This window comes from Phoca vitulina, unplaced genomic scaffold (assembly GCF_004348235.1).
Source record: "Phoca vitulina isolate PV1807 unplaced genomic scaffold, GSC_HSeal_1.0 scaffold40, whole genome shotgun sequence".
Lineage (NCBI taxonomy): Eukaryota > Metazoa > Chordata > Mammalia > Carnivora > Phocidae > Phoca > Phoca vitulina.
In genome coordinates this window covers 22948652-22971757 of record NW_022589743.1, presented here as the reverse complement: position 1 = coordinate 22971757, position 23106 = coordinate 22948652, and the positions used below count along the sequence as shown (strand labels likewise).

At 54.4% G+C, this 23106-nt stretch overlaps 2 protein-coding genes across 2 annotated transcripts; both read left to right on the top strand.

The window, feature by feature from the left end:
* The first annotated feature begins 1552 nt into the window (after positions 1–1552).
* On the top strand, positions 1553–2206 carry BHLHA9 (basic helix-loop-helix family member a9). Its single transcript, XM_032429259.1, has one exon. The coding sequence runs from the start codon at positions 1553–1555 to the stop codon at positions 2204–2206; it is 654 nt and encodes a 217-aa protein (XP_032285150.1).
* Positions 2207–9357: 7151 nt separating this feature from the next.
* On the top strand, positions 9358–22759 carry TRARG1 (trafficking regulator of GLUT4 (SLC2A4) 1). Its single transcript, XM_032429258.1, has 3 exons — positions 9358–10020; positions 21124–21256; positions 22668–22759. The coding sequence occupies exons 1-3, from the start codon at positions 9634–9636 to the stop codon at positions 22757–22759; spliced, it is 612 nt and encodes a 203-aa protein (XP_032285149.1). The 5' UTR covers positions 9358–9633.
* Positions 22760–23106: the final 347 nt, after the last annotated feature.

The window sequence follows — 23106 nt, the reverse complement described above, 5'->3', positions numbered from 1 at the left end:
CAGATATTGCAGATTTGGAGAATAGAGCCCCGGAAATACAAATGTCCTTAGGATGCTTACAGTCTAGTGAGCAAGACTGACAATAAAACAAATAATCACACAGATACATGCATAATTTGTTTCCTAGTGCCCTGTTCTCTTCCTCCGTGGAGCAATGAATAGTTTGAAATAATGGGGTGGTTGGCATGCTCTTTGGTGAGATAGATGTGAACCCTATACCCATCCCAGCTGATGCCACAGCAAGCCTTTGCATTTTGGAGGCATTTGGATTGTGGCTGGGAATGAGATTGAGCTTGGTGCTCCAAATAACTCACTTGTGGATGCCTGAACTTCCACTGAGGGTCTTTCTCTAGGATTAAGTATTATTCTTTTTCCAGAGACTCTATTTAAAATTCAAATCCGGGATGCCTGGGTGGCTCAGTCATTTAGCGTCTGCCTTCAGCTCAGGTCATGATCCCAGGGTCCTGGGATCGAGCCCCGTGTCGGGCTCCCTGCTCCGCGGGAAGCCTGCTTCTCCCTCTCCCACTCCCCCTGCTTGTGTTCCTGCTCTCACTCTCTCTCTCTCTCTCTGTCAAATAAATAAATAAATAAATAAATAAATAAATAAATAAATAAATCTTTAAAAAAATAAAATAAAATTCAAGTCCCCAGGAATCGGTGGGTGGGGTGGGTTCACTGAGTTCATAACTTGGCAGTGCTGTGTCATGAGACAGAGCAGCCCAAGGGCCCTGAATACCAAGAGATGCCCCTGATGGGTACCACAAAGGGACCCGGAGGGCCACAGGACCATCTCCATCACCCTCTGCTGCTGACTCAGTCCAGCTCTGCCTTCAGAAGTGGGGGCCAAAGAGAGGTAGAGGTAGAGTAAGGCCCAATCAAAACCCAAACCCAGAATCCCAGTCAGCCTCACTCGCGTAGCTGAAAAAGCAAGAAGCTCTAGGTCCCTGTTATCCGCAGGGCCCTGCTGTATCAGCTAAGTCCCTCTCTTGTGGGCCCCACTGGGACATATTGGTCCCACTGGGACAGTCACGCTTTCCTCAAGGACAGCTCTGTGTTGTTCACAGGCCTTGACAAGAACTTTCAAGGTTTGTGACACACACTCAACTGGCCCTGTGACCCTCCGGTACCCCATCAGCACTCCTGCCCGGGGGCCACATTTGGCACTGTATTTGGGGTCTGCAGGTAGAATGTCCAATCTGGTCGCCAGAGAGAGGCCCTGGAGTGAGGCAGAGCCAGTTGTCCCTGGCGGCTGGAGCACTGCCCCGGGCGTGGCCGGGCTGCCCGTCTGGTCCCCTTGTACAAGAATCTGCATGCTTCCTCCCTTCGTTGTTTCCTTCCTCTCGGTTCCTCCCTCGCCAGCTTACCTGGAGGCAGGTAATAAAGCAGGAGGAGGGAGATGGATGGATGGGAAGGGTGGAGAGCCACGTGGTGCCATAAAGCCCAGCTAGAGAGGGCCCGTCCGGGGAGTGTCCAGCCTGCGGGAGTCAACGCTCAGAACGTGGACTGTCAGCCCAGTGAGCCAGAGCCGGGGCAGCAAGGCCCGGGGAAGGCCATGCACCGAGGCGCGCCAGGAGGCCTCAGAGGCCTCAAGGGGGCCGAGGGCTCCTCCGAGGACTTGGGGGGCTCTTGCCTGGAGGCCGGGAGGAGCTTTGAGGTGCTGAGGGAGAACGGCGAGGCCGAGGAGGCGGCGGGCGGCAGGAAGCGCGCCCGGCCGGTGCGCTCCAAGGCGCGGCGCATGGCGGCCAACGTGCGGGAGCGCAAGCGCATCCTGGACTACAACGAGGCCTTCAACGCGCTCCGCCGGGCGCTGCGGCACGACCTGGGCGGCAAGAGGCTCTCCAAGATCGCCACGCTGCGCAGGGCCATCCACCGCATCGCGGCGCTCTCCCTGGTCCTGCGCGCCAGCCCCGCGCCCCGCTGGCCCTGCGGGCACCTGGAGTGCCACGGCCAGGCCGCGCGCGCGGGGGGCAGCGGGGATGCGGGCTCCAGCCCGCCGCCGCCCGCCCCGCCGCCCGCCGGCCCCTTCGCGCCGCGCTGCGCCTCGTGCTCCCCGCACACGCCCCTGGGACGGCCCGGGGCGGTGGCCGAGGCTCCGGGCGCGGCCCAGGCGTCCACGGGAAGCTGGCGCCGAGGTCCCGGGGCTCCCTTCGCCTGGCCGCGGGGGCACCTGCGTGCGGGCCCCGGGCTGGGCTTCCAGCACTGCTGACTGGCCCCGGAGCGACCCGGTGCGCCTGGAGGGAGGCCGGCCGGGGAGGAACCAATGGCAGGAGGGCTACAAAAGGGAAGACTACTAAAAAACGTCCTGGACCGAGAAAAACTGAATGGCCAAGGCCTGATAGAGAGAGGAAGCAGCCTTGGCAGTTGGGAAGGAACTCGAGCCCAGGGCTGCACTCCCCAGCACCCCTCTCCGCCGTCCCGATCCCAACCAGGGGTGGCGGCTCTGGGCAAGGAGCAAGGATCGTGCTGGGGCTCTTTCTTCCATTTGGACTTGATGGACTCTTCTTGGAAAGTAAACTTCGCATTTCTGTGCCTTTGAGCCCTATGTTCTCTTGCTGTTTTTTAGGAGAAAGGGGGCTTTTGGACAGGGGGACTTGTATGTGGGAGTGTGGGTGACGCCCGGTGTGGTCTGATGATAGTGTGGCATCCACATCCCCTGCCCGTGCCCATACCCCAAGTCTGTGATCTGAGAGAGGCAACAGAAGGAGCTAAATAAAAACAGAAAAGCTATTATCTCTGTCTGCTATCAGGTGTCCACTGGGCCCAGTGGCTCAGGGTGGCAGGAAGGCCTGAGGTCTGGGAGCTCACCGTGGAATGTCAGGCCAAGGGCCTGATGCCCACAGATAGGTACCTGGGGCATTGATTCATGGCAAGCCCCCAGGTGTGGTTGAGCATTGTGAGGAGCACTGTGGGAGAGGACATTATTTGAAGAGGGGGAGCGGCACCAAGAGACTCAGGATGCAGTCCATCTCATCTCTGGACAGGACACCCTGCAGTGAGCCACTCTGAGGGCTGCAATGGAAGTAGAGTCTGGGCCAGTCTCAGGAAAGGAAGGCTCGGGCAGACCAGGGCCTGGAGGCCAGTAAGTCCCACCTGGACCCTGAGCGTGGGTGCATGGAGCTCCCAGGGAAAAGGGGTCCAGTGCAGCCAGGGCCTCTATGATGAGGAGCAGACAGGGAATCGGGAAAGATTATGGGGAAGAGGTTAAGGGAATGAGGGCCTCAGGCCAAGTCTGCCAAGAAAGTGGGAGGCACCACCAGCCTTCTCAGAGAGGTCTGGAGAGCTTTTGCATCTAAGCTGAGCACTCCCGAGCTAATCTCTGGCCCCACTCTTGCTGACGGGCTGCTGCTGCAGCTGCTGCTGGCTGGGCTGAGAACCCAGATGTGCCAGGGGAGGGCTGAGGGCTCTCTGGTCTCCTTGGAGAGCTGGACACTTGCCAGCCGCAGGAAGAAAAGTTACCCAGCTCAGAATGGGGGACATCACGGAAGCTGGAGAGATGCCTGTAGACCCAGAGATGAGTGAGGGGTCCCCCAAACAGTCAAGGTGAGGTTCAATGCCATAATTAAAGATATCTCTGCTTTCTGCAAGCAAGACACTGGCTGGCACGCTTGGCATCCTGTCCCTAGCCCACAGGTGTTAGGGTTCCTATTTCACAGGGCAAGTGTCTGCAGCACAGATCCCAGGAAAGCTTTGACTCTGGGCAGAGGAGTCACAGGGTCCAAGCAGGAACAAAATGTGGGAATCTGGCCCCAGGCCTGCCCACTGAGCCTTCCATCTGTGGAGAGGCGGGGCCGCTCTTTGATGATGGAAAGGAAAGAGCCACACTGGCCTGGGTCCAACCTCTGCTCAGCCACTCACTCCCTGTGTGACCCATGGCCTATCTTAGCCTCTCTAAACCTCTAGTTCCTCACCGCTGACCCAGATGATTCCATCTCAGGGTGGCTGGGAGGGTTAACATTCGTTCATAAGATACAGTTTGTGGCAATGAGAAGGTGTTCCTTCAATTGTTACTGTTTGTATATTATTATAATCTTATGACCAGTTTGGACAGAGCTTCTGCCTCGCTTCAGCTCCAGGTTTTTATGCCCTGGAAACATAATAAAATGACCAGCAAGTCCTACTTTTTAAGTTCCAGGATAGAAAAAGGTGAGCGATCTGGCTCGGTGGCCCGCGCCGCTCAGGCATGGTGAGGGCGCCCCCTACAGGTGGAAGCTCGAGTGTGCAGGAGATGTGTGAGGTCGGAGGGATGGATGTGAAAGTACTTAGTCTCTTCACTTTCCAGCTGAGTGACCTTGGGCAAATGACCTAAGGGCTTTGAGCCTTGGTGTTCCGCCCTGTATAATGAGCTAAAATATGGACTTACGTCATAGGCTGTTGCACAGAGAAATGAGAGAATGCATTTCAAGCACTTAGTGTAGTGCCTGGCCCTGTGAGCACTCACTGAGTGGAAGCTATTGAGACATATTCTATTCACAAGGTTGTTATAAAGAGAGAATGCCCGGGAAGGTGTTTTATAAACGGAAGTCCACAACACACTAGTTATTCTCTTATCAGGACCATGTGTTTGAGTGCACACATGTGTATATTTGCATGCTGTTAGGTGTTTGCCTAGTATTCAAAGAGGTTTTTCTTTTAAGACTTTATTTATTTGAGGGAATGAGCGAGTGAGCGAGAGAGAGAGAGAGAGAGAGAGAGAGAGAGCACAAGTAGGGGGAGGGGCAAAAGGAGAAGGAGAAATAGACTCCCCGCTGAGCAAGGAGCTCAATGCGGGGCTCGATCCCAGGACCCTGGGATCATGACCTGAGCCGAAGGCAGATGATTAACAGACTGAGCCACCCAGGTGCCCCTCAAAGAGGTTTTCTTTTTTTTGTCATAAAGGTTTTCTGACATACACACATCATGTGAGTATTTATATAGATGTGTGGATGTGTGAATATTTGTGTGTGCATATGTGTATGGATCGACCTAACAGGTACTCCCCAACACATTAGGGTCTCCTGGGCCAGAATACCTTGAATCTGCTGGAGATTCTCTCCCTCCCTCTCCCTCTGCCCCTCCCTCAGCTCATGCTCTCTCTCTCTCTCTCTCTCTCTCTCAAATAAATAAATAAATAAATATATTTTTTAAAAAAAGATATGAAGGACTGGTGTACCTAAAGACAGAAATCCTATATCTCTAAGGTTGATAGGGACGGTCCACTGGAATAGCCTCGAAGGAGAGGGGGCAGAGAAGAATGACAGATGCTTGCAGCAGCTTCTTAGCTCACGAAGGGCTCCAATACACACGGTCTCTTGGCTTCCCTTAGGAAGTTTGCGCCTTCTAACCCCTTCCCTTATCCTCGTTGTCTCCGTCCCAGGGAGCAGTACCTTGTCTGTCTAGCAATGAAGGAGACGTACCAGCAAAAATAGGACTGATGTTGTCAGGGGTGTGGAGAAAAGGGTACATTTATAGATTTGCTAGTTGTCCTGTGTCTCTGTTCCTTTTCTGGTAGGAAAAAATTGGCAAAATCACATTAAAAAGACTCCAAGGGAGTAATCCAAAAAAGAAAAGCAGATTTGCAAAAAGGCAGTCCCAGAGGCACGGCACAGGGAAGGATTTGCAATAATACGAATGCCCAACCGTAGAGGCGTGGCAAAGCCGACTCTGGAGTTCTAACAGAGTGAACATCGTGAGTTAGCAGAGCAGATCACAAAATGGTCTGTGCCCACTGATTATAACTGGAGACAGACATGTAGGTACATGAACATACCCTAAGAGAATTTGGAGGGATGCAAACAGAGTTAGTATCTTTTAGGTTCTTCATAATTGCTTTCTAAAGGTGAAAGATTTGTCTCCCCAGAGCACCTTCCAAAGAGGTGTAGGGAAATGTTTTGAGCAAGGACAGCAAGGACAAAATATCCCGAGGGGATTCCTTAGGAGGGACGCCACCTCACCGGATGTGAAACCCAGGTGCTTGCTGATAGGAGCAGGATTACATCAAGTTTTTCTTACAGTGTGTGTGTGTGTGTGTGTGTGTGTGCGCGCGCACGTGTGCGCAGATTCCAGAAGGAGGCATCTGCCCCTGGTGCGGGGTGAGCCGAGCCCAGGGCAGGCAGAGGTAGGAATTAGTGTCTATGTGGACACACTCTGGGCACTTGGTTGGTGTCTTCATCTTCCTCTGGTTCAGCCAGCCAGCCGTAACTGGGCCAGACCCTGGGCAAGGGAGCCGGAGGCCCAGTGGCCCCATCCAGGACCTCACAGCCAAGCCAGGAGGTGAGGGAGAGAAGGAAGTGACTTTCGTCAGCAGCCAGGCCGGACAGCATGGGAACAGAAAGGCTAATCCATCTGTCTAGCTGCAGGGGCTCACAGTTCAACCCCCCCCCCCCCCACCCAAGGCAGGCAGGCCTCGTGAAGGTGGAGGAGCTCCATGCCCCCTTCTGAAGGCTGCAGCTGGCCCAGCAGCTCGCTGTTCTGCAGAAAATGGGCCCAGAGTTCCCAGATCTTCATGTTAAAAGTCTGAAGCTCCACGTCTATGTGAAATGGATTTTTTTAAAGCACATATTGAATTAACACTGTGCAGACCAGACCCATTTTGCATGATGAGTATGGCCCATGGGCCTCCGTTGAAGACCCCAGTTGGGAGTGGGGGGGCGTGGGGAGGCAGCACCCGCAGGCTGAAGCCAGGGCAACTGGCTGGGCTGGGCTTACCAGCCCTGAGCCCAAACCTGAGGCTCCTCCCCGCCTCTCCCCTTCCTGGACCCCCAACCCCACCTCTGGTCATTCCCCTTCTCACTACCAGGCCACCAGGTGGCACCGTGAGCCCAGCCGCGCACATTGGCCAGAGAAGCCTGCCCCCACCCCGGACCCCGAAAACCAGCCCACCCTACCACCTCACAGTCACCAGCCACCCTGGGGACTTCTTGGCTTTTTCTTTTTCTCTTAGGATTTTTATTACGTCAAAAAGACCCCTTTATGTCGGGTTCATTCTGCTCTAGGCCAGCACTGCCCAATAGAAGCGTAATACAACCCCTGTTTTTAATTTTTAATTTTCTAGGCATATTTTTAAAAAGTGAAGAGACAGAGGTGACATGAATTTTAATAATGTTTTATTCAGCTCAGTGTATCAACAATACTATCACTTGAGTATGTAATCAATGTACACGGTATTCATGAGACATTTTACATTCCTTTTTGTACTAAGTATTCAAAATCTAGTGTGTTTTATACTTACAGCCATTTCAATTTAAACCAGCTATATTTCAGGGGCTCCTTTGGCCAGAGGCTATGGAATCTTTGGGCTGGGCAGCTGTAGGCCCTATGGAGGCCCCGAACTTCCCACCCTCGGCAGGAGGTCTCCTGTTTAAAAAGACATTAGCATATTTTGGAAGTTCCTGGGCAGGGAAGCCCAGCTCACTCTCCTGCTCCACCCCTGGCCTGGGGGAGGAAGAGCCTCCTTTCAGAACCGAGATGAGTCCCTACTTTCTCTCTTTTTTTCTCTCTCTCTCACTGCCTACCCTGGAGGCCTGCATTTTGCAAACAACAATGGGTTTCCTTTATGGAGCGAAAATTCTTTTTTTTATTTTTTTAATTTTTTTAAGATTTTATTTATTTATTTGACGGAGAGAGACACAGTGAGAGAGGGAACACAAGCAGGGGGAGTGGGAGAGGGAGAAGCAGGCTTCCCGCTGAGCAGGGAGCCTGACGTGGGGCTCGATTCCAGGACCCTGGGATCACAACCTGAGCTAAAGGCAGACGCTTAATGGCTGAACCACCCAGGCGCCCCTGGAGCGAAAATTCTTAATTTAATATAGTCAAATTTACCAAACTTGACAATTTGTGCTGAAGCCACACACTATTGTCGAAACTTATTAGCCTCCAGGTGCCTTTTCAGCTCCCCAGACTCCCCCTGAGCCCCTAGCAGGTGGCTCTTCCCTCTGTCTGTGGTCTGTTCTTCCCTCTCGCAGCCGCCTGGTCACAGCCCTTGGTGGAAGCAGCGCTTCTGAAGCCAGGGTGACACACCAACCAAAGCTATTTCTTTCCACTGCAATGGCTCATCGGGCTCCAAACCGGTCCCCGGACCTGGACAAGGGACTGACGTCTGGTTGAGAGGAGTGTCCCTCCATTTCCGGCCTCAGTTTTCCCATCTGGAATATCAGAGGATCTGAAACTCACAACCTCTGAGGCCCCATCCCACCTCTGCCTGCCCCCTCCATCCTGCATTACCCTAGGGGTTTAGATTCCTTCCTCTACCCTCTTCCACCGCCGCCCCCCACCCCCAGCACACACACATGCACACACCCACTGGTTCCAGGGCATGCTTCCGAAACACTGTAAGGAGAGAGAGATCAAGGACACAGAGGAGACATGGAGCATAGAGGAGGAGGCTGAAACAGGGAGAAGACAGGAGAGGGAGTGAAGAGAGACAGCAAGAATCAGAGAGGACAGGTGACCAGGACTGAGGTCCCTCGGAGCTGGCGTCTGCCTCCAGGGAACTCCTGAACAGAAGTATCTTTGCTGCTCTTTAAAAGTACCCCTGGGGCGCCTGGGTGGCTCAGTGGGTTAAGCGTCTGCCTTCGGCTCAAGCCATGATCCCAGGGTCCTGGGATTGAGCCCCGCATCGGGCTCCCTGCTCAGTGGGGAGTCTGCTTCTCCCTCTGTCCCTCCCCCTGCTCATGCTCTCTCTCTCAAATAAATAAATACAATCTTTAAAAAAAATTAATAAAAACACCCCAGAAAAGCTCTGATAGGCATGAGATGGAGCCCACACTTCCTCCCTAACACCCCGTGGTGAGGTGCTCAGAGACCCATTGAGGCAGGATCCTCCGGTGGTGCTTAGTCCCCCTCTCCTCCTGGAGCCAGGAGCCAGGCTGTGGCCAGAACACCTCTGGGGGCTGGAGGTCAGGGTCGAGGTGGGATGCCCTAGGGTAGGTCCAGGGCTCAGCGTTCCCTGACAGAGAGGAGGAAAGGCAGAGATAGGAGGAAGTGTGACCTGCTCCAGGGGCAGAGAAGCAGAGGACTCCATTGCCCAGGACAGGTGAAAACACACCTCTCTGTGACCGACTGTGTCTGTTTCCCCCATCCGGAGCCCCCAGACCAGAGAGGCAACTTCTGTGGCTGCAGTGGAAATGAGAGGCCCACCCAAGTCCCTCTGGGCTGGGCTGGGCTGGGCTGGGGCCCAGGCACTACGCTGCTCGCTGCTCGGCAGTTCTCAGGGGAGTGGGGAATTGAAAAGGAAAAGCATCTCTGAGGAGGGTGGGGGGAGGGAGGCTGTGTGGTGTACTCTCTCTCTCTCTGACTTAGCCTAAGCCTCACCCGGGAGAGGAGCGTCTTCGCTCTGCTCTTGGAGCTGCTTTCTGTTACTTCCCCGCCCATCTCTGCTGTCAGCAGCACCAGCAAAGTTGGCCTCAAACTTGAACAGAGCTGAAGGCTCCAGCTTCCCGAAGCTCCGCGGGGGCATCGGGCCTGCCTCAGCCTCCGAAGTCAGCTGGTCCGGAGAAGCCGACCCTGGCCAGCTCCCGGGTAGCCCTTGCTCCCCTGGGGGACGCTTCTGCCCCTGGCCTGTCGGCCCCCAGTCTGGGCAGAGGAATGGTGTGCTGAGCTCTCTCTGGAGCCGATCATCTCAGCCTGAAGCTGGAGCAACCCAAGGCCCAAGCCAACATGGCCAACCCGTTGCAGCCTCAGTTTCCCTCAGCCCAAGAGCCAGGCACCGCCTTACCCCTGGACCTGCCGGAGATGGAGATGCTCCTCACGAAGGTGGAAGGCAAGGATGACAAGCCACTGAAGCTGTCCAAGTCCCTCTCGAGGGCCCTGGACCTGGAGCAGAATGGCCACGGCCTGCCCTTCAAGGTGGTATCCGAGGGGCGCCAGGACGCCACGCTCCCCTGGTCGGCCTCTCGGGCCAGCTCTAGGCGGGCGTCCTCCATTGCCACTGCGTCCTCTGCCCAGGACCAAGAAGTCCCCAAAGATTACCTCATCCTTGCCATCGCCTCCTGCTTCTGCCCCGTGTGGCCCCTCAACCTCATCCCCCTCATCTTTTCCATCATGGTAAGTGCTGCTCTCTGTTCCAGGGCTCAGCAGGTGTGTTCCCCGGGCAGACGCCAGATCCTCTGCTCAGGGCACAAGGAAGAGAGAGCTGGGGGCTCGGGGCTCGGGGCTCGGGGCTGGGGGCTGGGGCAGACTCCCTTTCTCACCGGGCCTACTGCCCCCGTTGGAGAGGGGGCCAGGGCCAGGAGACCTTCTGTTTGCGGTCTTCCCTCTTCTCTGCTCTTCGGTGTCACAGCTCGACTTTGCACACATCCCTGCTAGGGAGGGGACCCAGGGAGCCACCTGGAGCCAAACTCTACACTGCAGGAAGGCAGGCAAGTTGGGGGGCTTGCCTTCTGCAGGGGGGTGTCCTGAGGAGTCATCCTGAGCAGGGCTGTGCGTCAGTAGAGGTTTGTCCAGCGTGGGGGCTCAGGACCCCGAGTTCTCGGGAGGGGATCCAGCCGACCCCACCCCTCACCCCGGGCCCCCTGGGTATTCCGATGGCCTTTGCCAACTCTGGTTTCCAAGAGCCGGTCGTGGCTTCCCTGCCATGCGCCGGGGGCCCTGGGGCCTGGCTCCCCCGAGGCTGCCCCTTTGGGGAGGGGAGGCTGTTTTTGCTGGGGCCCTCTGGACTTGGTGTCACACTGATTTCAGCATCTGTCTTTAGTCTGTTTTTAGGGTAGGGAGGTCTGGGCCGTGGGTGAAAAATGTGTGTCAGAGGACATGGCTGGCCCTGCCAAGGAGGAGCATGTGGGCTAGTCTTTTCTTCTCACACACTTGTCCTGTAGGCTTCCTAGTAAACAGTCTTAGGTTGTCCCCAAACCAAGCCATTTGGATAGAACTACTTATACAAGATCCACAGAAATGTCCATAGATGTTGGCAAGTGACTTTCGAGGTCCAGGAAGAAGAGGGAGGCGGGGGGGGTGGTGAGAGGGAGAGACTGGGCAGGCAATGGCTTCCAGAAGGTAAATAGAAAGTGGGAATAGTAAACCCCCAGCCCCAGGCTGGTCAGGGCTGGGGGACAGGGTGGGGAGATGCTGTCTGCTTCCCTCTGGAGTGACTCCCCTGCTGAGTCATCTATCACCGAGTCCTCAGGAGCTGTGGTCACTCCTGCTGCCCCCGGGCTGTCCTCTGAGAAAGCCCCTGTCTCCTCAAACACCTCCTTCCACTTCACGAAGGCCCAGTGTCCAGCCAGGGATGCCTTCCCTGACCCCCCATCAAATCTAGCTCCCCCTGCCAGGACATCAGGGGAGCCCGGTGGCATTCCTGAGACTTGGCATGGGCACAAGAGCAAGGGCTGAGCAGGGGCCGGGGGTGGGGGGCGTGTCTTTGAGGAGTTTCCTGTGCGGCCTGCTGTACTTGGGGGTGGCTGGGGGCAGAACCAGGTCCCAGGGGTGCAGCCGGGAGTTCTGGGCAGGGCCAACCTCTTGGTTACAGGGAGAAGCCCCAGGAGGGGAGACAGGCTTCAGGGAGGGAAGCCACAGAGGGGCCAGGAGAGAACAGTTGCTGGAATCCATCTCCTTGTGGGGGCGGCAGGGTGCAGGCTGGGTAGACGCTGCCTTTGTCAAAGGCGCCTGCATCCAAGACTGTGAGACCACTGAGCCCACCCCCAGGGCATTTCTACAGCCTTCTCAGGTTCCCGAGTCAGTTCCAGAGGCCACTGGGTCAGGGGCAGGGAATCCGGTGCTAAGCCAAAGCCAGACCCCATCACCAGTTCCCAGGAGCCTCCAGTCCGGTGGGGAAAAACTTGTAAACAGATCCTATAACCCATTGCAAGAAGTGCTCATGCTAGACAAAACCTCAGCATATCGTGGGGCCTTGGGCAAGTCACTGAAATCTCTCTTCTCAGTATTCCCATCTGCAAAATGGGTGTCACATAACACCTACATTAGAGAGCTGTGTGGGGGTGAAGTGAGATGAGCTGCACGAAGGGCTGAAGAGCAAGTGCTCTTACACCTTAGCAATAATTGAGTGGGACCTGAGTGTCTCCCTGGCCGGGGGTGGGAAGCCATCATGAGTTTTTTGGGGTTTTCTTAGAGCTTTGACATATAATACACATATCATACAATTCACCTGTTCAAAGTGTACAATTCAAAGATTTTTAGTATCTTCACAGATCCATGCAACCATAACCATAGTCAGTTGTAGAACATTTTCCTCATCTCCAGAAAAGCCCATCCTTTTTTTTTTTTATCACCCCATCTCTCCCTTGATCCCTCTCAGACCTAACAAACCAGTAATCTTTCTGTCTCTATGGATTTGCCTCTTCTGGACAGTTCATACCGGTGGAATCATACAGCGTGTTGTCCTTTGGGACCAGCAGCAAGCTTCACCCGGCATTTACATCACAGGGCCCGGAGACAAAGAAAGGTGTGGTCAGGTTTCCATTTTGGTGGAGCAGGTTGGTGCAGGGTAAGAGGAGGGGTGAAAGGAGGCTCTCTGAGCCTGGCAGTTGGGAGAAGGAACCTTTGCAGGAACACTAGGTGAGAGATGAAGAGGTCTGGACCAAGGCCCTGGCAAGGGGCAGATAGGGTTTCTGGAAACCTAAGAGTTGTTAACACAGAACATTTATTTATTTACTCAGTGAATCATTCACTTGACTGGCAAGTTGCTTGTTTGGAGGCAACTAAATGGTAGAGAATGATTAGGTCCCCCTTGAATGAATATGCCTCTTTTACCAATGAGGCGCCATGCTAGGCATTTGGGAGGATGGATGACATGGTCTGTTTGACATGGCCAAAGGATGCAAGGTTATGGTGATGGAAGGAGGTGGGCAGGGACCCGCTCTAGGAATTTAAGTTTTATCCCAGTGGCTCTGAGGAGCCCCTGAAAAATTTTAAGCAGAGACATGATGTGGTCTGTTCAAATTTTAAAAGCAACACCCAACTGCACTGTGGGAAATGAGCTGACCTGGCAGGACTGGGAGTAGGGAGACCCCATAGTAGGCTTTTGAGACAGTCCAGGTGGGCTGATGAAGGCATGGACCAAGCAGTGGCTTAGGAAGGAGGGCACCGATGAAAGAATTGTTGAAGAGAAAATAACAGCACTTTCTTCACACTCCTGATTATCCAACTCCAAGATAGAGCTGTCTCTAAGACAGCGCTGGGGACTGCGGCAGTTAAGGGGTGGGCAGAAGGAAGTGGACAGGAAAGAGTTTTTTTTTTTTTTTTTAAGATTTTATTTATTAATTTGACGGAGAGAGAGAGAGATAGCCAGAGCAGGAACACAAGCAGGGGGAGTGGGAGAGGGAGAAGCAGGCTTCCCGCCGAGCAAGGATCATGACTTGAGCCGAAGGCAGATGCTTAACAACTGAGCCACCCAGGCGCCCCAGGAAGGAGTTTTGAAAAGAATATTTTGGGGGGGTGGGAGGCTAAATAGAAGAGAGGGGGAGACGCCCAGGGAGGAGTGAGTTTGAAAGGAGGAGGGATGGTCAAATGCAGTGCAGAGGTCAGGTCCAATAAAGATGGGAGTGTCCACTGGCTGGGCCATTTACTGACCCCCAGTTACCCTGGTGATGGACAGGGTTAGGCAAAAAGGAGAGAGGTGACTGATGAGTTTCATGAAGAGATGGGATCCCGAAGAAGGACCCCGTCCCCGGGAGCCTGCAGGAAAGGCCATGAGGGCAGAAGCAGATAAAAATACTCAAAGGAAAAGGAGTTGGCTCATGCTGTATGGGCTCCATGCCAGCAGGGATGTGGAGGGCAAGGCCATTTGCTGAGAAAGAAGGGCCTGGTGGGGCGCCTGGGTGGCTCAGATGGTTAAGCGTCTGCCTTCGGCTCAGGTCATGATCCCAGGGTCCTGGGATCGAGTCCCACATCGGGCTCCCTGCTCCTTGGGAGCCTGCTTCTCCCTCTGCCTCTCTCTCTCTCTCTGTCTCTCATGAATAAATAAATAAAAAATCTTTAAAAAAAAAAAAAAAAAAAAAAAAAGAAGGGCCTGGTGACAGGGGAGAGGAGAGGTGACAAGGAACAGAGAGGTCAATGGCCTGAGGGCTCTGCTGAGGCTGGAGACCATGGGTCTGAGTTGTTATCAGTCTGCGTGGTGGTGCATTTTTTCTCCAGCTATAGGTATGGAGTCACAGATGGGACATTGGGCCCACCCGAGGCTGGGGATGGCAGAGTTGCCATGAGGGCAGACCCAGTGGCACAGAATGATGCTGGTGAGGGGGGCAGAGGTGGCACACTCAAGGATCAGGCTGGACTGGGAGGGAGTGAGGCTGGGAAGATTGTGATGACCTTGGAGGAGAGGGAGGGGTCACAGGTTGAGGCTCAAAGACGTCGAAGGACAGATGCCGTGTGAGAGAGGCGTGAGAGAGACACCAGGGGCTGAGATTTCAGCAGAGGGGCCGTGTGGGGTGGTGGCGAGGGTGAGTATAGCTGTGGAAATGAATTTCCAAAGAGAACCACGAGAAGCCAGGAAGAAGGAGCCTGAGGAAGCCCTGTGTTAAGGGCTAATTATTCTCATTTAACACATGAGGCAACTTGAGCAGTGCCTTGCCCATGGTCACACAACTGGTAAGAGGCATGTCAGCCGGATGCTGAATCTAGTGTTGTCTCCATGACCCCGCCCTGCATCTACCTCTGGGGACAAGGATGGTGTGTCCCTCCCAGGAAAGCCAAACCTTTGGGGCATTTGTTCAGGGAGGGAAGAATCCCCTTTCTTCCCTCTTTCTCTCCACTCTCCCCCCTCCCACCCGCTGTCCTTCCCCACCCCTATTGACTCCACCGGTGGGAGACTAATGGACCAGCAGCGTCCTTCCCACTGTGACTCAGACAGGGGCCTGCTGTGACAGGAGCTCAACCCGAGGGGCTGGGATCCCAGGTATCCAGACCCAGCCTTGCTCAGCACTGCAGCCTCCCTTGAGCCTCCCGAGGTGGCCAGGGCACCTGGCTTCATCCATTCTACTCCTGGGTCAGGCTGAGAAAAGGCCATGTTCCTCAATGCCAGCAAGGTCTCCTGTCCACAAGGGGAGCTGGACCCCAGGCCTTCAGCTGACAACAGTGCTTAAACCAGCATCAGATAGACCTGGGTGTGCTTCCCAGGCCATGAGACCATGTCCAAATCCCTCAACCGCCTTCTATAGCCTCAGTTCTCTCATCTATAAAATAGGTGTAATAAGACCGTCAACCCCATAAATCTGTCCGGAGGATTAACTGGGTTAATATGTGTGAAAACACCTAGCACAGAGCCTGCCACATAGAAAATGGCAGTGGTTACTGTTATCATTAACGCTAAATGAAACACTGTAATGTCAGAGGAAAGGGCAGATCCCCAGTGGACAAGCAATTCTGACTTTAGCCAGTTTGGGGGAGACTGGAGTGTCAGCCCTCGTGACACTATTGCGGGGGGAGGGGCAGCCCTGTCTGTGGTTTTGGTGGAAGCCTCTGAGCAGCCCCTTCTCTGTCTTTCCTCCTACCCCATGCAGGAGTGTGAAAGAGGTCCAGAGTGGCTCAACACCTCCTTTCTCAGGCATTCTGGATGACCTGGTTATTTAACTGACCTGCTGCAGGCTCCCTTTCATGCATTTATGCATTCACCCAGCGGGAGCACTGAGCCCCACCCAGCCAGCACTGATGATTGGCTGGCACCCAGACATGTGGCTGAGAATATTGACATACTTCTGAATGGGTTGGCAAACAGTTGCTATCTCCAGGTCCTAAGCATCCCCAACCACTCCCACTCCCACCCACCACATGGCAGCTGCCCTGACTCCTTCCCCAGGACCACGCCCCCCCATGCCTCCCCACTCTCCAGCAACTGAAGTTAACCCTGTAATCAGGGCATTCCAGAAAGAATTGCATTGTTGTAGAGAGAGGGACGTGAAGGGGGCATGAGGAGGCACATCCCTTGGCTTTGACCTGCCCGGATTTGCTTGATCTCTGTGGAAGGACAAATAGCTGATCATCGAGCAGCTGATCACATCTTTTCAGTTCTCCACAGATCTGCTAGGGCTTGACCAGAGCCTCATGGGGGGAAGAAACTCTTTCCTGATAAGTTCTGTTACCACCCTCCCCTGGCTGGTTTCATCCCCTGGCAGCTCTCTCCAGCACCTTCCTTACCCCATCCACTTCCCTCCCCACCCCCTACCAGCTCTCAGACTCTTTTCAGTGCCTTTCTTCACTGGCCTATTAACCCGAATTCATTTTCTCCCTTACCATTCCCACAACCATTGCAATCACAAATGATCTATTAATTCACAGTCATTACAACCATCACTGCAATTATCATTGTGTCTTCAACTTGAGCCATTTTGTATAAAGGGAAGAGGATGCCACTAAGTGGGGTTTGAAATGCAGCTGGTAATTTACTCATAAAAAGTAATGAAGGGTCTTCTTCCATCCCTGAGGTCCAGGGATGGGTTTTTCACTTGGAAACTAATGCGGGGACTTCAGAAACGAGTGCCAGCTGGTGGCAAGCAACTTCTATATGTAAAAGTAGGGCTCTACTCTTCAAGGCAGCTATTGACTTCATTTTACAGATCAGAAAACTAAGACTTAAAGAAGGGTTGTGAGGTTTACATTGGACGGCGTATGACAGATAAAGTGTATGATCCAACAAAGCAGGTGCAGTCAGGTCTGCCCTGCTCATTCGGTCTTTACCAGTGCATCTCCCTCAACGCTGTCTCTCAGGCTCAAAGGAACATGCGTGACTGGGATGCATAGGCTCATGGCTCTGTGGATAAAGAAGAGGGATTGGGTTTAGATGACTGAAAAATTCATCTCTCCCTCTCTTGCTTCCCCTCCCCACCTCTCATACCCAAGCAATGACACGTGCACCTCTCTCCACGGTCCTGAACCAATGTCCTGCCCAATGCACAATGATTTCTCTGGCAAGTGAGGAGCAGGACTCATCTCCAGCCCTGTGGCCCTCCACCGCATGCCATGCTTACAGCTGAGAATGAGTCTCTTGGTCCTTGAGAGCTTGTTTGGAGGTTCTAGCAGGGGAGCGCAGCTACTCGTATACCCTTGACCGAAGAACGGTCCTCCTCTATCGGGGAAGGTCATCCTCTTCGACTGAGCGCGCAGCTTCGGGAGGGACGCACATGGAGCGGTGAGGGAGGAAGGGGACACCCGCCTAGCCAGCCAGATCAGCCGAATCAACCCTGGCGATCAATGGGGTGACAGATGTCGCAGCCAGATCGCCCTCACATCCGAGAATGAGTCTCTTGGTAATGATTCAAGGTAGCCCCAGAATTTCTAACGCAGAACTTCCTGGAAATTCCTGAAGCTTTTCTGTATGTTGCCTCCGCTTCCTCCCAAGAGGAAGGTGTTGCCTTGGTGTTGAAGTCCTTCGTTCAGTGACCTGGGCTGGCCATGCAGAGAGCCGGAGGTGGCATGGGTTAATGGGTGGGGCCAAAACCCAGATAACAGATATCTTTCCTGTGGGACCCATTGCCTTTATTTCATTCATGAATCTTCTATTAACTTGGAGCATTCCACTGGCTAAGTTCAGTGGTTAGAAAACAGACTCTCCTCTCATTCTTTTTCTCTTCTTTCATTCTTTACTTCCTCAAATACTTACTGAACGCTTCTTAGGGCCAGTCCCTAGGTTACATAAGAGGGACACCAAGCTTGAGGCTGTGCGGTCCCTGTCTTCAAGTCTAGGGCAAGAGACTGACAAAAGAACTAATGACACAAAGTGGGAAGGGAGGAAAAGAGCATGGTTTAAGATGCTACGGGAGCCCCAAGGAGGGGCTGATTAATTGCTTGTGGGCACCAAGGGAAGTTTTACTGGAGGTGACTCTTGAAGGGTGAGAAGAGCTACGGAGGTAGCAACACGGTAATGAGGAAAGGCATTCCAGCAGAGAGAGCAGTCCACGAAAAAGCACTGAGGCATAAAAATGTGTCCCTTTCGGGGCATGTGGCTGGCTCAGTTGGTTGAGAATGCGACCTTAATCTTAATCTCAGGGTCATGAGTTCAAGCTCCATATTGGGCATGGAGCCTACTTAAATTTTTTTTTAAAAATTAAAAAAAGAAACAGAAAAAATTAATTTAAAAAATGTATCCATTTTATGGGGTGTCATATGACCAGGCTTATGGCTTAAAGACCTGACCTTGGCTGTTGAGAAGAGGTCGGCTGGGGGCAAGGCTGGAGCAGAGAGACTAGTGAGGAGGAGGCTGGTGTAGTCTCTAGATGAAATCTATCGTGGGAGTGGGCTAGGGCAGTGGAGTTGGCTGGAAAGGTACAGACAGATCTGAGGGACATTAGAAAGGTCAGGAACTCATACCTGATTGTATTTGAGGATGAGGAGAGACAAAGAAGAAGCCTCTCACCTGGGGTCATGCAGCTGGGACAGCTGTGGAGGGTGGGGACAGGCCCCCAAGAGGTCTGGCTCCAAAACCTGTGCTCCCTTCCAGGCTGCCCAGCTACACCTGCTCCCGGTCGAGTCCTTGCCAGGTCCAGGTGTGCCTGTGAGTCTCAGGATGGGCTGTTGCCTGAGCCCCTGCCCATGCCCCTCCTTAAGCCAGAGACCCACCTTCTCTTTAATCTCTCAATGGATGACACTCGTCCACTGTCATTGGGCACCCTGAGGTCCAGAGGCATGGACACTCACAACTTTCTGCCCAGACCTGCCTGCAGACCTGTTGAGGTGTGAGACCTGTACCCACATTTGTCCAGTCTCCAAGGACGGCAGCTCTCTCCTCTGCTGCCTGTAGTTCATCCCTGTGCTCAAGTTCAGATCTCTCTCTCCGCTGCCCTGGGACATTGGGGCACCAATCACTTCTTGGTCTTTTCAGCTTCTTCCTCTGACTGAATCTTTTTCTTTCCTGTTTTGATGAAATCCTCTATTTGTCTCACCCAGTTGTAGCACGCCCCCCCCCAACAATGCCTACAAGACAAAATCCAGATTCCATTTTGTGATAGCGCCCTTCCTGACCTGGCCTTTCTTCCCTTCTCCAGTTGCTTCTTTCACACCTACATGATGCTCTGTGCTCCAGCCTCTCATTTATAAAATGGCCTAAGAACACTCCCTAACTCATAGGAGTGTTAGGATGCTCTAATGCTCTGCTGGATGGCAAGGTTTAACACAGTTCCTTGTCCAAGGTAGATGTTTAAATAAGGTTAAGGATTATTATTATTATTATGCTGGTGGAGGTGGAGGAGTCTTGGTGGGCTTCCCAGAGGGGGTGACGTTGGAGGCAGTCCTCGAAGGATGGAGAGGATGTCATAGATGGTTGAGGGGGAGCGGGAAGGCGGGCAGGAGAGTTGCACTGGCAGGTGTTCAGACCCTAGAGGAGTTCAGACTGGCTGGGCCCAGAGGTTGTGGAAGAGAAGAGTAAAGGATAAAATCTGGAAGGGCAAAGCTAACCTGGGTTCAGACTTTGTTCTGGGGACAGTGGGGGGCCATGGAAGATGCTGGGCAGGATCACTGGCTAAGCCACCATCATCTCCTTAAACTCAAGCATCAGCTCCCAACTCTCCACCTGCTCTCTGATGCTGCCCCACAACCGCATGCCAGGGGCCTAGCACAGGGCCCGGCATCAATCTCTGTGGAGGGGAATGGTGGTGTGGGGAGTGGCCTGGAGAGGAAGAGCATAGAGCTGGGGGCTGGGTCTTCAGGAGGCCGTTGTGCTGGCTTGAGTGAGAAGTGGCACGGACCCAGGGCAGGTGCAAGGCAGCCGGGGAGGACTGCAATGGAATTGACCAGGAGAGGAAACTTACTGGTCGGGCGGCATGGGACAGGCATTGTGACCGAATGGGAGGACTCCAGGCTGTGACCAGTAATGGGGCAAGTGGGCGAGGAGCACAAGGCCAGGAGCAGATCTGAGGCAAAGCAAATCTGATGGCATCAAACACTGGCAGGAGGTGGCTCTGTCCTGGGAGGAGCTTGAATAGGGAGCCATGGGGTGGGGTAGGGGGTTGGTTAGGTTTCTGCAAGGAGAAAAGGACAGGACCTGGGGGAGGGTGGCGCCCTCATGAAGAGAACAGAGAGGCAAAAGTATCTTCCCTGAACTTCAGCTTCTTTAAAAGTGGACAACACTGCCAACCGCACAGGATTGTGAGATCACTCAAAGAGATCATTCAGGTACTGTCCTTAGCAAGCTGTCCGGCACAAAGTAAGTGTTCAATAAATCATCACCACCACCACCACCACCATCATCAAGGGACTCAACTACATTTCCATGCTGAACTCAGGAGCCTCCAATAATTGGAAAATAAAATAACCAAATAAGTGGCCTTAGACCTTGAAAGCAGTCACACCTTTAGGGGACTCCTGCCTGTAGCTGTTCTAGAAGTCCAGGAAGCATCAGAGAGTTCCAGAGCTGAAGGAGTCTGGAGGTCACAGGCCAGCCCCGGCCAGCAGGTTGACTCCTGAACCATCCCGGGCAGGGGTGTGGCACCCTCCATGGACATGCTTGGGACACACCTCCTATCGAGCCACTCCAGGACCTCCCAAGATCCTTTCTGGTCATCCCCACACTCACCCACCTGCTTTCACCAAATTAAATAAGGCTGAGAAAACCCGAGCTCACTGAGAAAGAGTAAAGTATCAAATGGGCCCCTGTGAAGCCCGGCGAGGCTCCCCACACACCCCAGCCTCTCTAGTTCAAGCCCAAGATGCCTGCCTTTCTGATGTGATTTGGGAAGTCGGCTTGTTTGAATAGGGATGTGGTTCCTGGGTGGGAAATGAGAGAAGGTAGGATCAATTATACTTTTTTCCTGTTGTGGAAGAGGGGTCACAGAGGAAAAGAGGCAGGCACCTCAGGCCACAGAAAAAGCCAAGGGGCCGTCTTAGTGTGGCCGTAGCAGTGAGCCTTGGGCAGGGGTCCAGGGAGACCTGGCTTATCTGCTCCTGCCAGCTCAGCATGACCTGGCCCCGGCCCATCCTCCCGCACCCTCAGTCTCCACCTGCCACCTGCCTCATCACCGTCCTGAGAGGAAGTGCCCTGCATTGCTCGGTTCTGCTTCCAGCGAGGGGCAGGCTCGGTTGGGGGTTCCCACAAGGGGTGTGGGAATCCAGGCCAGTTCTGCAGGAGAAGCCTGCTTCCCGTCCCCAAGGTGGGTGCTGCAATGTGGGCTGTGGTGGGGGCTGGGTGGGTTCGGGAGGCACAGGCAGGGGGCCCCCCACAGGTCTGCTGGGAACAGCCTTCCCGAGGTCTCTGCCACCGTCTCTCTGCAGTCCCGAAGTAGTGTGCAGCAAGGGGACCTGGATGGGGCCCGGAGGCTGGGCCGCCTGGCCCGGCTGCTCAGCATCACCTTCATCATCATGGGGATCATCATCATCGTTGTGGCCGTGACCGTCAATTTCGCAGGTGAGGCCCAGCCACATGGAGCTGAGCGAGCCAGCTTGCTTGGGGTGAGGACCACGGAAGGGTGCAGCCCAGCTCCCTGGGGAGGGGGCGGTGGGAATGGGGTAAGAGCCTGTGGGGGACACGGGCTGATCCTCTCTGAGAAGCGACCCCATCCCCGGCAGGGCCCAGTCGAGTGGGACTGGCTTCTGCCTTGCCTTATGCCCGGATCATTAGGAAAGGGTGTGGGAAGAGCCGGGGGCCTGGGAAGCAGAGGTGGCCAGCTCCGGTCTCCGCTCTGAGAGCCTTGCGGCCTGGGCCAGTGTCGTGTCTGGCTGAGTTTTGTGAGCGTCACCGAAGATCATGGTTGTGATGCCACTTGGTGAATGGTGGGCCTGCCCTGCAAGCATTCCTGTTGGGACGGCCAGCACAGACCAGACATAACCAACGCACGTGGTGGAAGTCTGGCAGTAACTCTTGTGAGCCCCAGAGCTGGCCCAGGGAAGTGAACCCCGCAGGGGCACCATTTTCAAGGGTGACTCTCAGCTGCTCAACGGCCGGCGCAGCTCCGCGTGTCTGGGCTCTGTGGGGTGCTTTGTCCATTTCCCTACCTGCACGTACCCGCCTTGCGAAGCCCCCCCAAGCCTCTCTGACTCTTGCACTGGTCAGTCTAAGCTTTTCCCCTAGACTTCACTACTCCAGTGGCTGATGACACCAGGAATTTGTCAGAAATGCAGAGACTCAGGCCCCGGCCCAGAGCCACTGAATCAGAATCTGCATTTCAATACGATTCCAGGCCCGGGCCTTAAAGGAGGCACTGAGTTATAGAACATGGGGGTTCAACCTGGGGCAGAAAGCCTGGGATTCAGCGGTGGGGTCATGGGCAACCTTGGCCACTTTGGAGAGGGAAGACGAGCTCAGGTGTGTAATCAGGCCGCCCGGCTTCAAAATCCACGGCCCCCACTGTGCAAGTGTCGGAAATGAAGTGCGTTGCGTGCTCTCTGTGGGGCAGGGGCCCGCCTGCATGGGCATTAGCTCGGGAGGACCCTCTATGTGCCTCAGTCCCCTCTGCCCCCCGCCGCTTGTCACGCTCACCATAACTGTCGACGGCAAATGACCACTACTGAACTCAAATTGGCAAAGGGAATTGTTTAAAAAATTCAGGCCTCGATGGTTCTCTGTTTGGGGGTCGCGTGGCGCCGTGAACCCATGCCTTGTCGCAGGTGGGAGCTCATTTCCACCGAGAGACCCCAATCAGACGACCCTGGTGCCATTTCCTGCCTGGAAACAAAACCCCAAATCCTCCAAACGAGCTCTGTTCTGCCGTGACTGTTCCCTTTACAGTGCAGAAGAAATAAAACAGGCCAGGGCGCTGCGCAGGCGGAGGCTGGCCCCCTGGAGGCCTCCACTCTCACGCTGCTCCCCCCTCCCACAGGAGGACAGGACGGTGACGTCCCTGCGCCCCCAAAGCACGAACTTGGAGGGAAGCCCCCAGGTCTCCCCACTGTCAGCCCACCTCAGATGTGAAAAGCACGAAGAATGATGGATGGGGTTTAATCTCATGGACGCTGCCCGGTATTTGGCCTCCATGCGCTGGCTGGTTACTCATCCCCACTGTTTGCTGGGATCCAGCACACAGCACATACTGCCTATTTGAGGAGGAACCAGCCCCGCGGATGAGACGGAGACGAGAGGGACCGGACGGTGGCAGGAGAGAAGCAGCACACTCCCTGCGTGTCTGAGGACCGGGAGCCAAGACGTGGGACTTTCTCTTTTGTATTTTTCTTGGGTGGGGTGGGGTGTAAAAAAGACTATTTGCATGCTTTGTGCCACGTGCTTGCTGCGATCGCAGCTCAGGGGCCCATCTGCCGCCC

Coding starts and splice junctions, on each gene's coding strand:
- BHLHA9 (XM_032429259.1), top strand. CDS start 1,553: ATGCACCGAGGCGCGCCAGGAGGCCTCAGAGGCCTCAAGGGGGCCGAG.
- TRARG1 (XM_032429258.1), top strand. CDS start 9,634: ATGGCCAACCCGTTGCAGCCTCAGTTTCCCTCAGCCCAAGAGCCAGGC. Junction 10,021..21,123: donor CCCTCATCTTTTCCATCATG/GTAAGTGCTGCT, acceptor GTCTCTCTGCAG/TCCCGAAGTAGTGTGCAGCA. Junction 21,257..22,667: donor CGTGACCGTCAATTTCGCAG/GTGAGGCCCAGC, acceptor CCCCTCCCACAG/GAGGACAGGACGGTGACGTC.